Source organism: Verticillium alfalfae, genomic scaffold (assembly GCF_000150825.1).
Source record: "Verticillium alfalfae VaMs.102 supercont1.7 genomic scaffold, whole genome shotgun sequence".
NCBI lineage: Eukaryota > Fungi > Ascomycota > Sordariomycetes > Glomerellales > Plectosphaerellaceae > Verticillium > Verticillium alfalfae.
Window position 1 is genome coordinate 1681862 of NW_003315032.1, and position 18966 is coordinate 1700827.

The following is an 18966-nucleotide window of genomic DNA, read 5'->3' on the forward strand; positions in this document are numbered from 1 at the left end:
ACCGAGGCGCGGTCTGTGAGCCCGAACGAACCATCCCGGCGGCAACGGAAATGTCAGTAGTAGCCCATGTGGACGGCAAGAAAAAAAAAAAAAAAAGGGCGTGCAAGGGCATGCCCCAGATCACGACCCAATTCGCCTGTTGTCCAAAGCGCTCCAGCGTTAGCGTGGCCTTGGGAGTGGGATCGGCCTGGCAACTGGCGCGCTTTCGCTGCTGCTGGGACGAAGTGACGGTGAGAGAGACTGAGCCGGGTGGCCCACCAGTACTTCGGCGTACTAGCTTGGCTGTGTTAGAGTTTTGTCACACGAACGATACCATCTGTGCAGTCACATCTGGCCTCGCTCTCAAGGTATACTTCCTGCTATGACCAGTCTCTGTGATGAGTAAGGGACTTGAAGGTACCTGACTGGGCCCCAACAGTGCACTGCCGTACAGTCCTTGGTCGTCTAGTGACTGTGCTGGGTATCCTGCCCCCCGCGGGGATCGGGTGGCGAAGACCTTTGCTTGCACAGTACGTCACTTGTTGATGCAGTAACTACCCACTTGGCTGGTGCACCGCCTGGCACTTTCCCCTTCCCCAAACTAGCTGGTCCTCAGTAAGGTACCTGTATTGTTGTGGTTTCTTTTCCCCTCCCGCAGATTCCGTTCCTGAGGAGCCTCCCACACCAAGACATCTTGGGAAGTAAGATACCATAAAAATCGTCGCCAAGGGATCGTCACAAACCTGGTATATGCTTCTGCCCAGCATGCCGCTGACCGTCCTTCCGCTCCTCAGATGACAGCCTCATCCTTTTTTTTTTCTTTAGGCATGCTGACTCACTGCTGTTGAAAGTTGGCTGATTCAAGCAGCCCAGAAAGCGATCCTCGAGGCACACAACAGAACATAGGATCAAGAAAAAATAGACCCCCCACAATGGCATACTAACGTCAACGCTTGACAGCGCGATTGGGTGCGCCTCGGGAATGGAGCAGCCAAGTCCACCAAAATATCCTTGGGGGTGATGCCCTGCACTACCGAGGAGCAAACTACATGGTAGTTACCCTACCTCGCCTGGAAGATTGGGGAAACGCACTGCCTGTCACGCGTCTGGGTGCCACGGGTCATGAAAGAGGGTACACCAAATGCAGCTCCTGGGTGCCTACGAGGTCAGCAACAGAGCCCAAAATATCCCGCACTCCGTACAGTATTGAGACTGTGCGCCTAGTCGCCTTCGGCGGAACGTCCAGGTTCGTATTGTCCCACTATCGTGCCTCGCTGAATCTCTGCTAGATGTCTCGCAGGTCAGAGTAAACCAGGCCGCACTCCAAGCCATCTCCATGTCCCTACCCCGTCCAGGTGGCCCTCCAAAAAATGACTTGCCGAGCTGGCATCTGCCTGACATCAACCGGCGCATCAAAGAGCGTCCGAGGTCTTCACTACCGCTCAAGGATACCCACCCATCCGGCTCCTTTCAATATGTTCGATTCCTAAGCGTCCATCACCCTTCCACTACGGAGTTCCAACTCTCGGCCATAATATGCTAGACAGATATCGTTCCAATGCTGGGGCTCCCTGTCCGTGCCCTTTTCAGGATATCGACCAGAAGCCTAGGGCCCAGGTCTGCGGTGGCCCGTGGTTTCTTATCCTCCTCTCTTATTTGCCTGCATGCCAAAATGAGTAGGACTTAGTCCCTGAGAGAAAAAGGACTAGTCCAGCACTGAGCTTTTGCTTGACATGCAACTTAGTCGATGGCAGGCGAATGCGTGGCGAAATAGTGTCATCTGTCAGGTCAGCTGCGTCGTCTTTTCGGCAGGCTCGCGTGGCTGGCGCTGTGAATGTGCGCTGGTGCCTTGCGAATGTCGACCACTCTTTCCCCGTTGACAGACGCGCGAAAGACTGCACAGACCGGCCTCGCTTTGGCACTCCCTTACCTGAGCATGCCGCCGCCACAGCCCACTCGGTGCCTTGGGGATATGGTGACGCTTCGTCCACACTTGATCTCAGCTCATCAGCAAATTCCAAATCTCCCACCACCCCAAGGTTCTGTCGTATTGCCACCACGGCAGATTCAGTGGTCAGTTTTTGGGCATCCTTGTGAGAGCATTTTCGTGAGATGATTCTTTTGAGAGTCTCAAAGTCGAACCAGTTGGCCGAGGCAGAACGCCGGCCTGTCCAGTCAGACGATGAATAGGTGTCACTCAGCTCAGTTTCTGGCTACACGGCCAATCGGAGCCTGATTATTTCAGACGGTTTGCCTAAGGGTTGAACTCCAGCAGGACCCGAGATGTGAGATCTGTGCCCCACAGGACTAATCGTGAGCCTTCCCCCGGTGCCAGCGCACGCCCCCTCTCGACTCAGGCCATCAAGCTCATGTTCCTTTTGCTGCGTTTCTAGAAGCCCTTAGTGGGGCTCTATACTATGGATTTCGATGATGGCTCTATGGGCAAACCGGTACTTTCCGTTCGTAAAATCGATGTTGTCAAGAAAGCTGTTGCAAGATGCAACTAGCAAGCCGTCAAGGGATATTGTCGAGTAAAGGCATGTAAGGGGATGGCAAGCGGGCTCAGCCTCTCATCACCCGTGCGGGCCGTCGACATCACTGCACCGCCTCATCAATGCTGCAAGCCTCGTCTCTCTGAGCCTCGTGAGGCACCGCCGATCTGTAGGTTGAATGAGACCCAGAGACGGAACAGATTCTGAACACGAGCCATCTCCAATAGATGACCCCTATGGGCACCAACGCTGTCTTTGATTGACAAAACAACCTGACTGCCGCCACCTGTCATCATCGCTCTTGATTTACGGCATGAATGTCTTGTGCGGATATCCCTGTCATGCTTTTCCTGGACAACCGAGGGTCAAAGATCGCCGGGTCCTGCTAACTCAGCGTCAACTTCGGGACCCACAAGGGTCCAGCTCCACCGGCGGACTGGGAGGGATGCCCGTCGATTCGCGACTAAAGCTCTGGTGGGCCATCAGGTGTTGTTGATCGCAGGGAGAGTGTTTTTTTCTTGACTTTCATTCTTGTGATGTAAAGCAAGGCCCAGACACCACAACAACAAACCAGCCCCAACACCGTGACGCCTCCCCCGCCTCTCTCTTCTCCATCGGGCGACCCCTGAGTCCACTCATGTTGGCAAGCTTCGGCAGGGTTTCCCAGATTACCAGATCACTTGCATATCCCAATTAGTGAGAGGAATTTCCCGCATCTGCTCACCGCAACGCGCAGGTCAAACTAGGCTTGGTAGGCTTGGTAGGCTTGGTAGGCTTGGAGGCTTTTGGGAGGGGGCATGCGCCGAAAGCGCCGACAGGCTTTCAAATGCCCCCGAGTCCTTACGCGGTGCTCTTCGCCGAGCGCTCGGTGGGAACCACGCACGTTTGTTGGACGATCTGACCTGGACTCGTCACGACGCATCCCTTACCACTGGCTGTGCTGGGACCAGCGCTTGAGCGTATACAGCGTGGGGTATTGTCTCATTTGCAAGTCGACTCCTGCTGACTCCGAACCGCTGGTGCCGATAGCAGCCGTCTGTACAGTGACTATTCTACATCTACATCACCGACAGCCGGCTTTGGCAGCTGGTCTTTTTCTTGAGTCAAGGGGTGATCCTGCCTGTAGAGCTCTTGCGTGAAAAGCGGAAGAAAATTGGACCACGCTGGCGCAAGATGCCGAGACTAACGTATTGTAGCCATGAACTACTGGATTGTTGCCGTCATCCTCACCCAACACGATGCGTTCGGACAAAGGGTCGCGACAGCGCAATGCACAATTTTTTTTTCTCTCTCTCCGTCGATCATACCGTCACGACGATCCACAGTATTGGTGTATCACTCCACTGATATTCTGGGCCCTTGGGTTCCAGAACGTTTGCTCTGCTATTGTCGGATGGGCTCTTGATCCGCGCTGTACTCCTCCATACGGACTGATCTTCTCTCAACCCCTCAGCCCCTGACCCTCGTGTGCCATCACAGGAGGTTGGTCAGCTCCCTCACATCTGCGCTACTCGTCCCGCTTCGTAGTCTCCGCGCCTGACGCACGCGACTGACTGTCTGTGACTGGTTTGCTCGGCGCTCCGCTTCCTCTTGACGATGGGGCGAAAAAGAGGAGGGGAGAAAGATCAATCCCACTCGAGACCGGCACACAGTGTAGGAAAGCTGTCGACGGCCATCACACGGCAGCATGGTCGGCAGCCAGGCACGCCGCATATGCGTATGCTGCTTCAGGTCCCTTAGCTTGTTCGCGGTTAGCTACTGAGCCGGCATGTGTACTGCGTGTGTGAGCTTCGTGCTCGAAAATGGCAGGGCTGTTTGGTGTGTATTGGGCTTCAATGGCGCTCCTCCCAATGCATGGCTCTCCGTCTTCCCCGCCTGCCCTCTTGCCTCCCTCGCTACACTGCACCGGCTTGCTGAAAAGCTCTCTGCTCGTCAGTCCTCAGCTGCAGGGCAGGGACGGGCGCACGCAGGCGGTGTGGGAGCCATCACGAGGGGGACCTGTCTGCGAATCGGGACTGGTCAAACCCCATGCCGCCGCCTGGTGCAAGTTCCAGGCGCTTGCTCTCGGATCACGTCTCAAGGTTGCGGCACCAATAACGACGTCAGCAGGGTATGCGAAGGTTGTATCTGTCGGGAGACGAGAGCACAGACTTGCCCTTTCCCCCTACCTCTTCCTGGACCCCTCTCCTGGTCTTTCTCCTCTCTGTCTGGGCCTCAAGGATCGTGGGATGCGTACTGCACCACATTGGGGCGTTTCCGGGCTAAACAGGCCCCCTTTGCACAGGGGCGGGGCGTCCAGTATGGATTCTTCCACTTGAGCGAGAGCCCTCGTGTGCGCTCCCTCTAGGGAGCATTCAACGGACGTCACCGTCTCGCCGCCAGACCACCACCACCACCATTCCCATGCCATCTCGATGGCTGGTTGCGAGTATTGACGTAGTTTGCCACGGCGGACCAGCCATTGCCTGGCAGCCTGGCTACCTGGATGCGCGCCTGCTCGCCTTTCTCCAGGCGGTAGGACCAGAAGCCGAGCACGCAGCAAAGAGGGCCCCGTCTCCGCCCGCTGGTTGTGGGATTCTGGTGGTCTCGATGGGCGGGCCAGTCGACGGCACACGGATCTGGGGGCTCGAGTTCCGCACGATTAATTGCTGCCGTCGCTGCCTGTAACTCGTTGACCACCCTCACGAGACTCTGGTGACGGCACTACTGGTGCACGAGAGCAACCATCGTACTGCGCCCCAGACCGGACACACGGTGTCTCTGTCTCAAAAAGTAATTCTGAGCGCAACCTCAGCTCCCATGTAGCAGATGGTTCTTGGTCATGTTCCGTCCTATCTCAGGGAACATCGAACCGCGTGCCGGTACAGTCGTCCGCCTCCCGGGAACTACAGCACACCAAATGGGAATTCCATGTTTGCCTCAACACGGCCCCTTGCCCCCCCCCCCCCCTTCCTGCCCATTGCTCATGATCCGTCACCCACACACGCATGCACACAAAGTGCCCCGGCGGAGCGAGGCACCCAAGACACCCAGTTTCGTAATACCACCTCAACTCCAATAGTCGAGTCATCGCCCAGCCCCGGACGCCGTGCCTGCTGCCTGCGAACCCCCATCACCCATCTATCCATCCACCCACCACAACCCATCACATTTTGGTCCGTGACCGGGTGGGTGTTCTCGCCCGCCAGGCTCCGACAGTCGGATGCGCGCGCCTCCAGATCGCGTACCTGTTTCGATCGCGTGCGGTGCTGCCCTGGCCTGGATGGAAGCCTGCCTGGGGCGTTTTTTTTTTTGGGTGCCTCGTGAACGATATCTTGCTGTTGCTGCTTGTGCTGCTGCTGCTGCTGCGCCGCCAAGCTGGCATCCATTTCTTCTACTTCTCGGCCCGGACGACTTGTTCGCGGCCCGCCCCCAGGTAACGCGGGCGTCGCCGAGGCTTGCCATTGCAACAACGTGACGCATCAAGTGTGCTTACAGACGTAGTGCTGCGCCTGGATCGGAGATCCTGCTCCTTCTACATGTACGTCTCGCGTCGAACAAACATGTTGCCTAAATGGTGGGGGGGAGGGGGGGGGGGGAGTGACAGGAAAGCAATCGGTTGGGCTGATGGTAAGGCAACTGCGGTGGATGGATTTCACGGTCGCACAACGTCACTCCGCGGCGAACATGACGAAGCACGAGGCACGAGAAGAGACAAGAATGATTTCTCTCCGTATTCCGCCCTCCTTTCTCGACCCCCCCATCGTCATGTAAAGAAGAAGAAAGTGTACAATGATCTTTCCCACACACACACCACCATGCGACTGAACGCAGAGTTTTGGGGTGCCGACCTGAGTCGGGGGAGACGACGCGACGATCTCTCCCGTTTTCCCACATCCGTTGATCAACACCCCCAACGCCAGCCAAAGTCCAAGCATGTTTTCCCGATTAAACTCCCACTTCCCCTCCCCCGTTGCTCTGTGTGTAGTTGCCGCCTCATCCAAGACGAGTGTCGATCGCGGCGGGCTACACGGTGACGCCACGAGCGTTGCTTGTGCTGTTCGCCGACTCAGTGCGTCGTCGATGTCTCCCGCGGCGCATGCGTGCCGTGCGTCTGGTAGTGTATCATCCTGTCTGGCAGGTATGCCGTTCTGTCTAGCAGGCGTGCCATTTGGTCTCGTGGGCGTGCATTCGGGTCCCCGTAGGTGTGCCATTCTGTCTAGTAGGCGTACCACTCGGTCTAGTAGGCATGCCATGCCGTCTTGCTGGCGTTCCATTCTGTCCGAAACTGGCGCCGTCTCCCCGAGGGACCTACCGGAAGGGGACGACGGCGCGATCGATAATGGGGCTCGCCCGCGCGCGCAGACATCCGTCTCGTTGCCCCAGCGTGCGGCCCAATCGACCTCGCGCTGGGCGGCGCGGTCAAAGGCGGCGCGGCACGCGGGCGGCAGCAGGTCCTTGATGTCGTCCGAGACGCCAGACAGGCCGTCAAAGGGGGCGAGAAAGTCGGCGGCGGGCCGCTGCTTGGACGAGGACGAGGGGGCCATGCCGGCGGGGGCCGACTCGTAGTAGATGTCGAGGACCTGGGCGTTGCGAGCGACGGCGGGTGGCAGGCGTGGGAAGACGGACGTCGGCGCGGGCTCGTCTTCGGGGGCCACCTGCTCGATGCGCGTGTGCGTCGGCTGCATGATCGAGGGGTACTGCATCATGTTTGTGTGCACGTCGTAGATGCCGCGATTTTGGTAGCGGCGGATGGCGTTGATAGATGTGTTGAAGGTGCTGCTCGCAGTTAGCAACGTTCATTTCATGCAGATCGTGCCCGACAAGGATTGGGCCCGCCGAGAACATACCTGGCTTCGCGCGCGTGCTCGAGCATCCAGTTGGTGTTGTTGACGTTGACGCGGCGCTTCTTGACCTCGACCTTGCCGACGATGGGGTCGGCTGCCGTGGGGGCGTTTTGGTGGTAGACAGAGCTGGCGCCGTGCCAGGCGACGTACTGGTTCTTGTTGTACGGCTCGGCGGGGTTGTACATGTCGTTGGGGTCGGCGAGGTCGCCGTCGGTGACGCCCTCCTCCTCACGGGCGTCGGCGACACGGTAGTCATCGAGGACGCGGCGGCCACCGACGACGATGCGCGCACCAAATTCGCGGAAGACGGAACGGGCAGTAACGATTCCTATCGACCGGCCCTTGTACGAGTGCGGGATGATCTCGCGATCAATCATGTCGCGCTTCTCCTCGTCGTCGACGATGATCTTGTGCAGCTTGAGGTGCTTGGTGAAGAAGAGGTACGAGTCGCGGAAGCCGACGCAACGGGCGGGCTCGGTCGACAGCATGTAGAGGCGAGTGCCGCGTCCGAGGACGGTAAAGGTGCGGCAGCGGTACTCGCGGTCACCGAGCAGGTTGCCCGACTTGTCGACCTTTGTCTCGCCGTCGGGGTCCTCGGGCAGGACGCACTCGTCGTTGACAATGTCGACCTCGGTGCCCTCCTTGTCGATGGCCTGGCGCAGCTTCAGCGGCGCCTGGCCGGGACCAGGCTTGCGACCGCCGCGCCCGCGCCAGCCGCCACGACCGCGACGGCGCGGCGTGTCGGCCTCGGAGGCTGGCACCGTGATCATGGGGTCCCAGTCGGGCGGACGGTTCTTCGGAGGACGGCCGAGGCGCTTGCGGCGGACTGTGGCCACGGGCGGCGGTGTGGGTTCCTTGACAGAGGGTTCTGTGTCTTCGGCGTCAGGCTCGCCGGCGGCTTCCTCCTGGTCGGCGTCATCGTTGTTCGAATCGTCGGCCTTCTCCTGCTCATCGTCGTCGTCGTCTTCGGCCTCGGGTTCGGGAGGCTCATCGGGTTCGGATGCTGGCTCATCGGGAATATCAGGCATGGGTTCATCATCCTCGATGCCCTCAAATGCGCGTGGTGTACTCTCTGTGAAGGTATCATGTCAGCATGCATGCAAATCCATGTTGCCATGCGCCATGTGGGGAGGGGACGAGGGAGGCTCACGAAGGGCAGCCGATGCGCGTCTAGCGGCGGCGCGACCGGATCTTCGACCCATCGCTGCTGAAGCACAGCCTGTGCGTGCGTCGTTGATGTGATGCTTGCAGTGCCAGCAGATGAGGCGGACGGATTGTGGGCGGGCTCAATGGCAAATGCTTGGCCGGGGGTGGTCATAAGGATTCGCGATCATGGAGCGGCCGTGGACCATCTCAGCCTGGTCGCGGTCGCGTTTGGTGGTTCCTTCCTCTGCGCCACGGATTTCCGGGCCCGCACGTGATGTCCTCTACAGTCTGAATGATATATTTTGAGCACTGTGTATTTAGATCACCACGACCCTTCAGAGAACATGACCACCTCTCATCCAGACGATCCGATAACAGATATACAGCGTCGTCATGCTTGAATGCTTCTCATGGCGGCCCTCGCCGGATCCATGCGCATCTACGGTTGATGGCACATCTCTTTCCATCAGATCCCAATCACGTCTGGGTATGGCCTCTGCTGCCTGATTCTTCGACAGAAACCCTTGCATGATCGGAATCACATCCTTCCTCCCACCTCAGCTCGTCGCCAGCGCCTCAGGCGACGCACCACTGCCGGCCTGCAACGCCCTCAGCGCATCCGAGTTTCTCCTTGGTGCAGACTGTAGCGGCACATCCTATCGGTCGCCGTTGTCAGCGTGCGCAGAGCATCCATGCATGCAGTCGCAAACTGGGAAGCAGCTCCTCTTACCTTCCACACCTCTTCAAAGCCCCCAGATCTGACGTACAGCACGCCGGGGCCCTCCACTGCGTCGACCGTCATGGCTTGGATCTTGCGCCAGATGTCGTCCCCCTTCAGAACGGCCCACGGCTTACCGTTATACTTGCTCATCAACTCGTGGCACAGAGCATTGACGCGCGCCTGCTTGATGGCGTGTCCGTCGTCGCCAAAGTCTTGGAGCAGCAGCCCAATCTCTAGACGCGGATGGGCCGTGTCAGCCAGAGACGCACAGCTGGAAATAAAGCATCGCAACTTCGCAAATGCTCCCCTCATCAAGATCGACACTCACCTCGTACAGACCCTTCGATTGGTCTCTTGGACTGGTAAGAAACGATACCCTCGAGGGAAATCTCTGGACAGCCTCGCGCTACATACTCGAGAAAGTCCATCCTGATCTTCCACTCGAGCAGCCGCGCTTTATTGGCCGGCGAGATCCATGCCTGCTTGTTGATGGTCAGGTAAAAGATGGCCGAATTGACATGGTGCCTGCCCGTGACGTTAGCGGCCCAGTAATTTTCCCTGGGCCTGACTAGGTTTACGCCTCGCGACCACGTACATGAGAAAAAAGTCGTATTTCACGTAGTGCGGTGGGTGAATGGCGGCGCTCGACGCGACATAGATGATCGTGTGCAGCATCTCCGCCGTCCTCTCCTCCACTTCGTCTTCTCCCACGTGCACCTGCGCCAATGCCGCAAGCATGGCCTCTTCCGCTCGCTGTAGAATGCCGTCGCGAATCTTGTTGCTGTCCGTGAAGCGAGCCGCGCGCCGAAGCTGAGGGTCGGCCCTGAGGCCCTGGAACAGGGAGAGCAGCGGCGGCATCTTGGCGGGTTGCGACACATGCCGCGCTCGGCGCTCGCTCTCGAGCAGCAGGCTGTCGAGACCGTCGCGCTGGTGCACGCAGGTCTGGGCCAAGGCCTCCGCGACGATGGCGGGCTGCTTCCATTCCAGCGCGAACATGAGCTGGAGCAGCGAGTGCAGGACGCCGGCGTGGAGACGGATGAGGAGATCATTGGCGTGCGCGTCTCCCTGGAAGAGGTACTCGTTGACGACGGCTTCGTAGCCATTGTCATCGATGACCTGCTGGAAATGGGCCAGAAAGTCGGGGTAGTATTCATCACGCCCGAGATAGGGTGCGGCATTGTCCCACGATGCGGCCAGCGCGGATGCGATATCGTCGTGGCGCGGCTCGACTGCGCGCTGTAGCGAGTCCCGGAGCGAATACGCCCTCTCGAGTTGCGCGACGCTGGCGCCGGTGCCGTACACAGCCAGGATGTGGTGAGGCATCTGGCAGAAGCCGTCAACACGCGATGCGCAGGCACCGCCGGAACGGCGTCCAACTCACATGGTCGTGGAATCCCTTATTGTTGAGGAAAACGTGGTGGTTCTAATAATAGCCCATCTCGTCAATCCGGCGATCAAGGCAGCGCCGTCCACATCGAACGCGCGAAGCAGCCTACCTCTAGGTCATGGTTCAACAGCTCGCTTGCCTTGGCGGCCGCCTCGCTGGTCTGTTGAACCTCCCATAGACCTGTGTTCTCGGGAGAGATGCGTACTGACTTTGCCGACATGATGCTCAACCTAAGTAGGGGCTGAGGTACTAGAAGTATTCCCTGGCCGCCAAAGACCTGGGTGCTTCTTCGTCCCAAGTCACATCAAGCCCTTCTTGGGCAGCGAGAAGCGCGATACACTTTATATCCTTCTCTGGGGAGGTGGCTGCTGAGCAAGGTGCATTCGACACTCCCCGCTCTCGATTTATCAGCCGGTCGCGTAGGGCTGCCAATGAAGTGAAACGGATTGCTCATTCACGCGCCTGATCTACCAATTTGTTCTAGTCTCACCGGCTTCGCATGTGGAATTGTGGGGTGCAACGAATGACGTCAAGGTCCCTTCACGAGCCTCGAAGAATCGGATCACGATGCGCGATGTGCGTGACTGGCGTAGTTGTAGCTCGATGGTGCGCTGGTCATTGTCACTATTGAAGCCAATGCTCCTGGATCCTAGTCTTAGGTGCTGTAACATGCGCTGAGAAAAAAAAAATGATCGTCACCAAGTTTTGCCTTTTGCATCGTTTTCCTATGATGCTGCACGCAGTAGGGAAGCATTACCTTGTGCAGTTTCGGGCTCGGTTTGCTGAGTGTTAAACTCTGTCCTCAAGACATGCCCAGCAAGGCACTTTGGCTACCACTTAGTTGATGCGGCATTCCGAACAAGATGTTGTAGGGAAGTCACCAATCTCATCTTTGAACTCCTGACTTCTAAATATCAAGTGCCTCCTACATGCAGTAGTTGTCGGCTACATCTCTACAGGTGGAGAAGTAGCAAACAACGAGCGATGAGGATCTGAGATCTGGCGTAAGGTACTCAATCTTCCAGACGATGCTGTGTGTCTGGGCATACATTAAAAGTCGTACCATCACGTTCTAATAATCTTCTCGTGCTCAATATCGCAAAACCCGCGCGAAATCACAAGCAGGAGTATCACGCCACTGCAGCCAAGGACGGTTACATGCGAGAACCCTTGGCTGTGCCGTCGAGGGGCCTTTGAGACTTTTTTAGACCACGCCAAACAACCGTGGACCCGGTTGCTAAAATCTCCCCAGGGGTTTGCAGTGCAATTCCCCTGTGGCCTCAAGGAACACCCGCACTACTTGCTCCTGTTTCCGAGATTAGGGTCTTTCGTCGCCACTTAACTAAAGTGTATGCTGAATTCCAGACGTGCACCGACTCTTGCCAGGCCTGACAGGCTGGACCGTGAGGCGACCAAGGTGGGCAAGGATTGTCATCCCAGACGGTGCCTTTGAGGAATCCTCTCTTCAATGTCGGTATTCCCTGTCAGCATCGATCGGCCAAGGCACCATGACCTCACCACATTGGTCTTCCCTAGCAGCACTGGAGTGATTTAAAATGACCAAAGACGCCGGAAACGATGTAGCTGATGGGTTGTTTCATAGAGCCACACTTTCCCTGAGCACACAGGTAGAGGATGGATCGCACCTGAGCAGTATCCTGATTCTCTTACACAGCACAGAGTCTTACATGTGGCCATGATTCGTCTGATCGACCTTGCTGCCGCCTTTGCTTGTGTTGGACTGGTAGACGGTCAACGAACCGGGTTCAAGAGCGTACGTTCTGGCTGTTTTTGTGTCTTCGTATCTGGCGCTAATTTGGTCATCAGTGCGATGCGTTGATCGATGCTGGCCTTGGTGACAAGCTGCTCCTCGCGTCTGGACCTGGAGATGGCTATAGTCGCAGCCTGGGCTCTTATTACAGCCTTACTATTCGAGAGATTACCCCATGGTGTATTCTTAAGCCAGCAAATACTCAGGACGTTTCGGCTGCAATCAGGGCCCTCTCTCCTCTCACCGGTGCCGGCCAGTGGGGCATCGCCGTTCGTGGCGGCGGCCACAGCCACTGGAATAACAACAACATCGCTCAAGGTGTCACTATCGACCTCAGCCTCTTGAACACGACGACGGTGCACAACTCTACTTGCTCCGATGGAACGGCTGTTGCTTCCATTGGCGCTGGCTCAAGATGGGGCCCCGCCCTGTTCGAAGCTGAGAAGCACGGGCTGAGCATCACGGGCGGTCGTGTGAGCAGTGTCGGTGTGGCTGGTCTGACCTTGGGTGGTGGAGCGTCGTTTCACTCTGGTCGCCGCGGCTTTGCCTGCGATGACGTTGTTAACTATGAGGTGGTTCTGGCGGACGGCAGCATCGTCAATGCCAACAAGAGGGTGAACCCGAGGCTGTTCAAAGCCCTAAAAGGCGGGAGCAGCAATTTTGGCATCGTGACGCGTTTCGACATGGCGGCCTTCCCCGCTGGAGACCTGCATGGTGGTATTTTCTTCACCACTTGGGATCAGAAGGACAAGATTGTTGATGGTTTCATGGACGTCATCGCAACCAACAAGAACCACCCGGCAGACAGCCAGATCGTGCTATTTCAGCACAAGACTGGTTTGCCTCAGCCCATGGTTGGGACAATTGCCGTCAACACCGATGGGAATGCGAGTGCACCAGTCTTCGACGCTCTCAGAGGAATGCCTTATATCATTGATTTGAGACAGACTCAGACCTACGGGGAGCTGGTCAGTGGCATGGCTGATGACGGCGGCCAAAGGTGAGCGCCGTTGTATAATCCATGGACTCCAGGGGGGAATGACCAACTGATGGTGACAGATACATGTGGTTCTCGCTTTGCTTCCATAATGACAGGCGCGTCATCGACAAAGCTGAAGAGCTTTTCGCAAAGCTCACAGCTGAGATCAACAGTGTCATTCCCGACGAAGATCTGACCATCATCTTTGTCTTCCAATCTTTGCCTAAGCATTACGGCCAGGCCAATGTGGGAGGTAACGTTCTCGGTCTAGACAACACACTCACTGAGGATTCGATAATTTGGCTAGGAGAGGCTTTCATTAACACTCATGCCGTCGAAGCACTCTTCCAGAGCAAATTGGCTGTTTTTAGTGCTCAACTAGAGGCGTACGCACAGTCAATCGGTGCCAACACGCAATTGCGTTACCTGAATTATGTCAACCCGACACAGGATCCTCTCAAGTCATACGGGCCCGACAATGTTGCCTTCATCAAAGAGGTGGCCCAGGAGTATGATCCGTCCGGGTTCTTTCAGACCCGAGTCAGCGGCGGCTTCAAGATCTCTAACGTGGAGTGAGCATGATGTAAATCTTCTGGGAGGAGAATGTGGCATGCAAACCGTGTACTTCATTAAGGGTATGTACGAATATGATAAATCACGTACTTTCAACCATATTGTGCAAAGAGCCATACAAGCTACTTTCTTTTATAGAACCCCCCCCCCCCCTTCCCGACAGATACTGACCCATGTCTATTCACTGCACCCAGCAGGCAGGGATCTAGTAAGCCAGCGTGACGCATTTTCCAGTCCACTCTCTCCTTGCCTGGATGACCTCTTCAAAGATCCATTCCGCCAGATCGGCCCTTGAGATCGTATACCCAACAGCCGGCCCTGGGCCCTTCTCTCCCTGACCGTCCGAATCATGCCTAACCCAACCAACGCGTACTTTTTCAAGCCCCTTGCCAGGGTTGCCAGTCAACAGGGGGGCTCGGACAAAGACGTAGCCGCCCAACGCCGACTTGCCGCCCAGAACATCCTTCGAAATGACAGTCTCCATGTCCTTCGTGTCAGCAATCGCCTCGGGTAGGAGCCAGTCATACACCGGGCGCATGATGAGCGGGAGGTCGCGCTGGACGGATATTCCAGTAGACGAGATGGGAACGAAGAGCGGGGCGCTCGACAGGGCGCCTTCGTCCTTGAGCTCGTGCAGCGCGCGCAAGACCAGGGCCGCAGAGTCGCCTATTAGTGTCGGGTCCTGCATTGTCACGGGCCGGAAGGGGTTGAGGTGGAAATCCGGCAGACTGGTGAGACCGGTGACGATGAACTTTGGGTTGCAGCGGAGCAGATCTTTCAGAGCGCCGAGGTCGCGCGCAGAGCCTTGAACAGCGGTGACATTCGACTTCAGTGTTGATTTGGGAATGTTGTGAGTATCCTCCAGGGCGGAAAACAGCTTGGAGGGGGTGCGAGCGACTGGCGATACATTAGCACAATCCTTCCTTTCAGGTGATCATCTGAACCGTACGGGCGACAATTCGATGACCTGCCTTGAGCGACAACGCAATGATTTGACTCAAAGTAGTACCCGCTCCGCCAATGAAGGCAATGGTGATCTGCTCGGATGTCATTGTGGTGCTGCGACGGGCTAAGTAACTCGATGAGGGTAGCTAGCTTGGTGAATAGTTGAAGAGATTGATGATTTGGGGACCTCAGCAATTCCTGTGTCTCTGCGCATGGGATATTTAAGCATGCATATTCACTTTAATTGAGTTGTCTCTACCGTCTGGGCAGCACAAGCATGCCGGCTCTGTAAGCACAAGATGAGCTTACTTCGAGATCACATCCCCGGCGACTTCATGCCTCGATGCTCCGACCCGGCCCACATTTCCGGACTTCGAAGCCCGCGGACCGCTTCACCGAGACCCGGTCGACCAGCACTACTGGGGGCGTTGTTGGCGACAGTCGGGCTAAACATCTTGCCGCATACAAGCCACGCGCGAGTCATGTCCACGAAGTTCCCCCGATACCGTTGATTTCAAGCTCAAGTGGTTTCATTTTTCAGCTCGTCTAATGGAACCCGACGGATGCGGTTTGGTAATCGCTTGGGTTTCGCCCCTTTTTTACTGGAAGAAGTGGAACGAATATGATTCATAACACAGCTTGCCGTGCCAGAAGAACAGCCAGCGCGCATCATCGACGCTGGGCGAATGGTGGTTGGGCATGGAACCTCAAGGCATCGCGCAGCTTTCACAAGACGCACCTCCAGCACGTAGCTCAGCAACCAAAGTCTTTCGCACCAACAGGCAATCAGGACGACACGGCACTACAAAAGCATCTGAAGTCAAGCTGATATGCGTTACTGCCTAGCTTCTGCTGAGGATGCCTGGACCGCATGGCAATCTCGCTGGTCCTAACCACGCCCACGCTATGGCTCCGAGCCCATGTTGCGAACCTGCTCATCTTTCAGAAGCAGGCCAAACCGCCATCTCAGGCGGTGCGCAATCGGCAGCTGTGCGTTCGCATTACCAATGTTCTGATCGCGAAATGAAAAAGCCCCCGGACCCCTCATTGCCTACCAGAAACTGTGCCTCTGTTGACCGCCCGCTACCTGAAACACAGGTTGCAATCAAGTTCGTATTCAGTTCGACTCGATGACGGGAGTGGAAAGCCGCTCAAACTGCACTGCCTCGTCCGTCAGCGACAAACCGCTGGCGTCAGCAAGCTTCTCCAAGCATCTGTATTTTGGCATTGACACGGGCGTTGCCATGGGAGTCAACATGGCATAGGTCGTGGATGAAGTCTTGTGCTGTAGAGGCTCCATGCCTGTGATCTTCTAGTTCACCGGCAGGCTGTCAATGGCCTTCTGACTTACGCCCCACTCCTTCTCGATGAGACGCTCACGAGCTTGGTACAAGAACTTGTACGCTGTCTTGATAGTGCCGTCGCTAACGCCGGCTACTGCTGCAATGTCCTTGGACGTCTTGGGCTCCTCCATAAGGTGTGATGCCATGTAGATGCAGGCCGCAGAGACAGACAGTGGCGAACGACCCGCAAGTTCTGACACGCTGACCGTCTTACGAGCGAGAGCGCGCGACACGTTCTCAATCTTCTGCGACTGCCTGAATGGCAGCTGTGAGGTGAAACGAGTGCAGAGATCTTCGGCGTTGGTCGACGTCGAGGCCTTGTAGCCGCTGAGGTCTTGAATGGCATTGCCGCCAGGGTTGGTCTCTTTAATCTTCTGTAGGAATGACTCCAAAGCTTTAAAGACCCTTCCGATCTCCTTCTTAGAGACGTTGGTGACTTGGTAGATTTCTCGGAACGTACGACCAACACCTGCCTGACGGCATGCAATGAAGATGCAGCCGGCCACGAGGGCTTCCTGGGGTTTCCCCTTCATAAAGCTGTGGTCGTGGCAAAGCTTGTAGATGTGCTTGGCACCGTCTGCCACGTTCTTTCCCAAATTGATGCTGTCGGTAAAGGCGCTGATCTCGCGGAAAGCGGAACCGATGGCCTTGGTGTTCTTATCTGTTTGCGACTTGTTCTGGATGCGCGCAAGGTTCTTGTGATCCCTGCCCTCAGAAAAGGCAATGCTCGTCTCGAGCTGGGCACCGTCGAGCAGAGGGTTGCCAGCGTCACCGACACGAGAGGGGTCGTCATTGCCCTGGTCGTCATTGGCGAACGTACGCCATTCAGAGCGCGTGTCAATGATGCGCTCACCCACAACGAGGCCGCAAGAACCACAGACCATGTCGCCGGAAGAGAACTCCTCCACCAGATTGGGAGGCTGCTCGCGGCAGTCAGGACACTCTACAATGATGTTGAGGTCCTGCTTGAAGTCGCCGATGGCGTTACCATGCTCGTCTAGAGCTGGCGCTCCGGCGGGATTCAACATCTTGCTTGTGTATGGCTTGGGCGTATATATAGAGGTTTTCTGGTCGAAAACTTTTCTGCGTCGCTTCGCTTCCTTCTTGCGTCGCCGGAGTTCCTGTCGCTTGTTGATGACAGTCCTGTAGACTTTGGGATTCTTTTCCGATGTGATGTCCTGGTGCCAGACGCGGTCGGTAGAGAGTTGGACAAAGAGCGGCGAATGCAGCTTGGCGGTGTTGGTAGGCAAGGGCAGGCAAAGCCCAGGAAGGAAGGCTCGCGATAGAGGAGATTGAGAAGTGTAGGAGTCTGGGAAGTTTCTCTCTTCTCGGGAGGATTTATTCAGAGGGTCGATCGATCGCTGGAATCAGAGCGCTGCGGGGAATCTACCCTAAAAGTTCACGGAGGAATGCGGCTTTCGTTTACAGTGAATGTGGTGGTTCTTGGATGACAGCGACAATCGGCTGGATCCCTGTGTCAAGATTGTAAGCATGCCTTTCTTACTTGCTGCAGGAGGCTGTCCTGCTCACAGTAGAAAAGAAAAGAACCAAAGGTGGCCCGGTCAATGGCAGCGAGGTCAACGAGAGTGCAGGTCAATAGTTGTCGCTGTGATTCGAGGTTGGAGAGTCGAGGGAAGAGTCTTTTCGCAAGGCGGGCAAGGCAGAAAAGCCGACCGATTTCTGGACCAGTAAAGGCGTCTGAGATGGCGCGGACCCCAGATCAACGAAACAGTCGGCTTCAAGTCTTCAGACGATCGCAAGAGGGTGAAATCAATAGGAATTTCGTGTCTTGACGGCGAGGGAGGACGATCTGGGTGCGGCGAGCGAAGGACTTGAGAGGGATGTAGGAGGAAGGAAACCGACGCCCTGTTTCGGATCCTCGCCTGTGCTCTTGTCGACGGCGCAAACCCAGGCAGGCGTCGAGTTTGAGCCTTACTCAGCATCAGCCATCTCATCACGTGAGGTACGCCACCGACGCTTGGTAAGCCTTGCGGTCGCCAGAAGGTGATTCTGGGCTATTCGCAGTCAGGGCAACTAAAAGTATTGTAACTTCATGATGAGAACGCAATGCGAATGCCGCAGCATCCATCCATTGGAATGTCATTGCACTGTTTCCCGTGAAGCCACACCCCAAAAGATAAAGCAAGCCAAAACGCCGAAAAAAACACTGTCTGGGTATCCTGTACATGATGCGCTCCCAGTAGATGCCCCCCAGCCCTGTACCTTGCCTCAAGGTTCGTGTCAGATGCACTCCCTCTATCCTGATCCTGATCCTGATGAACACTTCCATGTCTATTCAACCCCTGGTAAACCAAACTTTCTCAGGGCTGTTGCGACGCGTACTGTTCTGAACCCTCCCACTGATCGGCATCGGAGCACCCTCACGGGTTGCAACCTCAAAGCTTGGTGGCCGATGCAGCATTGACGGTAGCCCATGATACGGTCGACCAAACTCGTCGGGGTGCGGTGGCTGGCTATTGGATCTTTCGACGCTGCACAAAAGCGGATTCGTCGACGGCGATGGCGACCTTGACCTCGAGCCCGGCTCCAGCCTAACATCGACCTCACCCCCTCGATGCAGCTCTTGGTGCGACACTGCCCGGCCGCGACGGGAGCTCGGCGCCCAATCGCTGTTGCTGCTGAGGTTGGAGTGCGGAACTTGCACCATTGCCTGGTTGAGAGCCGAGTCGTTGTCCGAATTGTCAACAGGATAGTTGGACGAGCGGCTCGTCAAGGATTTTCGAATCATGACGCTGCGCTGCATCTCATCTTCCTTGATGCGTTCCAAGGTGCTCAGCCTTTTT

At 56.6% G+C, this 18966-nt stretch overlaps 6 protein-coding genes across 6 annotated transcripts; 1 reads left to right on the plus strand and 5 right to left on the minus strand.

Moving 5' to 3' along the window:
• Positions 1 to 6121: 6121 nt before the first annotated feature.
• On the minus strand, positions 6122 to 8499 carry VDBG_06371 (chromatin structure-remodeling complex protein RSC7; the record flags this gene model as incomplete). The annotated part of the gene is made up of 3 exons (XM_003003882.1): positions 6122 to 7229; positions 7301 to 8369; positions 8448 to 8499. 3 exons carry the CDS (start codon positions 8497 to 8499, stop codon positions 6122 to 6124), a joined length of 2229 nt encoding a protein of 742 aa, XP_003003928.1.
• Positions 8500 to 9000: 501 nt separating this feature from the next.
• Positions 9001 to 10771, minus strand: VDBG_06372 (HypA; the record flags this gene model as incomplete). The annotated part of the gene is made up of 5 exons (XM_003003883.1): positions 9001 to 9099; positions 9174 to 9397; positions 9493 to 9689; positions 9760 to 10487; positions 10661 to 10771. 5 exons carry the CDS (start codon positions 10769 to 10771, stop codon positions 9001 to 9003), a joined length of 1359 nt encoding a protein of 452 aa, XP_003003929.1.
• Positions 10772 to 12247: 1476 nt separating this feature from the next.
• Positions 12248 to 13877, plus strand: VDBG_06373 (FAD binding domain-containing protein; the record flags this gene model as incomplete). Its single annotated transcript, XM_003003884.1, has 3 exons — positions 12248 to 12325; positions 12379 to 13322; positions 13418 to 13877. 3 exons carry the CDS (start codon positions 12248 to 12250, stop codon positions 13875 to 13877), a joined length of 1482 nt encoding a protein of 493 aa, XP_003003930.1.
• Positions 13878 to 14079: 202 nt separating this feature from the next.
• Positions 14080 to 14926, minus strand: VDBG_06374 (conserved hypothetical protein; the record flags this gene model as incomplete). Its single annotated transcript, XM_003003885.1, has 2 exons — positions 14080 to 14771; positions 14824 to 14926. 2 exons carry the CDS (start codon positions 14924 to 14926, stop codon positions 14080 to 14082), a joined length of 795 nt encoding a protein of 264 aa, XP_003003931.1.
• Positions 14927 to 15629: 703 nt separating this feature from the next.
• Positions 15630 to 17190, minus strand: VDBG_06375 (transcription initiation factor IIB; the record flags this gene model as incomplete). The annotated part of the gene is made up of 1 exon (XM_003003886.1): positions 15630 to 17190. The coding sequence occupies one exon, from the start codon at positions 17188 to 17190 to the stop codon at positions 16132 to 16134; it is 1059 nt and encodes a 352-aa protein (XP_003003932.1).
• Positions 17191 to 18094: 904 nt separating this feature from the next.
• On the minus strand, positions 18095 to 18926 carry VDBG_06376 (predicted protein; the record flags this gene model as incomplete). The annotated part of the gene is made up of 2 exons (XM_003003887.1): positions 18095 to 18177; positions 18506 to 18926. The coding sequence occupies 2 exons, from the start codon at positions 18924 to 18926 to the stop codon at positions 18095 to 18097; spliced, it is 504 nt and encodes a 167-aa protein (XP_003003933.1).
• Positions 18927 to 18966: the final 40 nt, after the last annotated feature.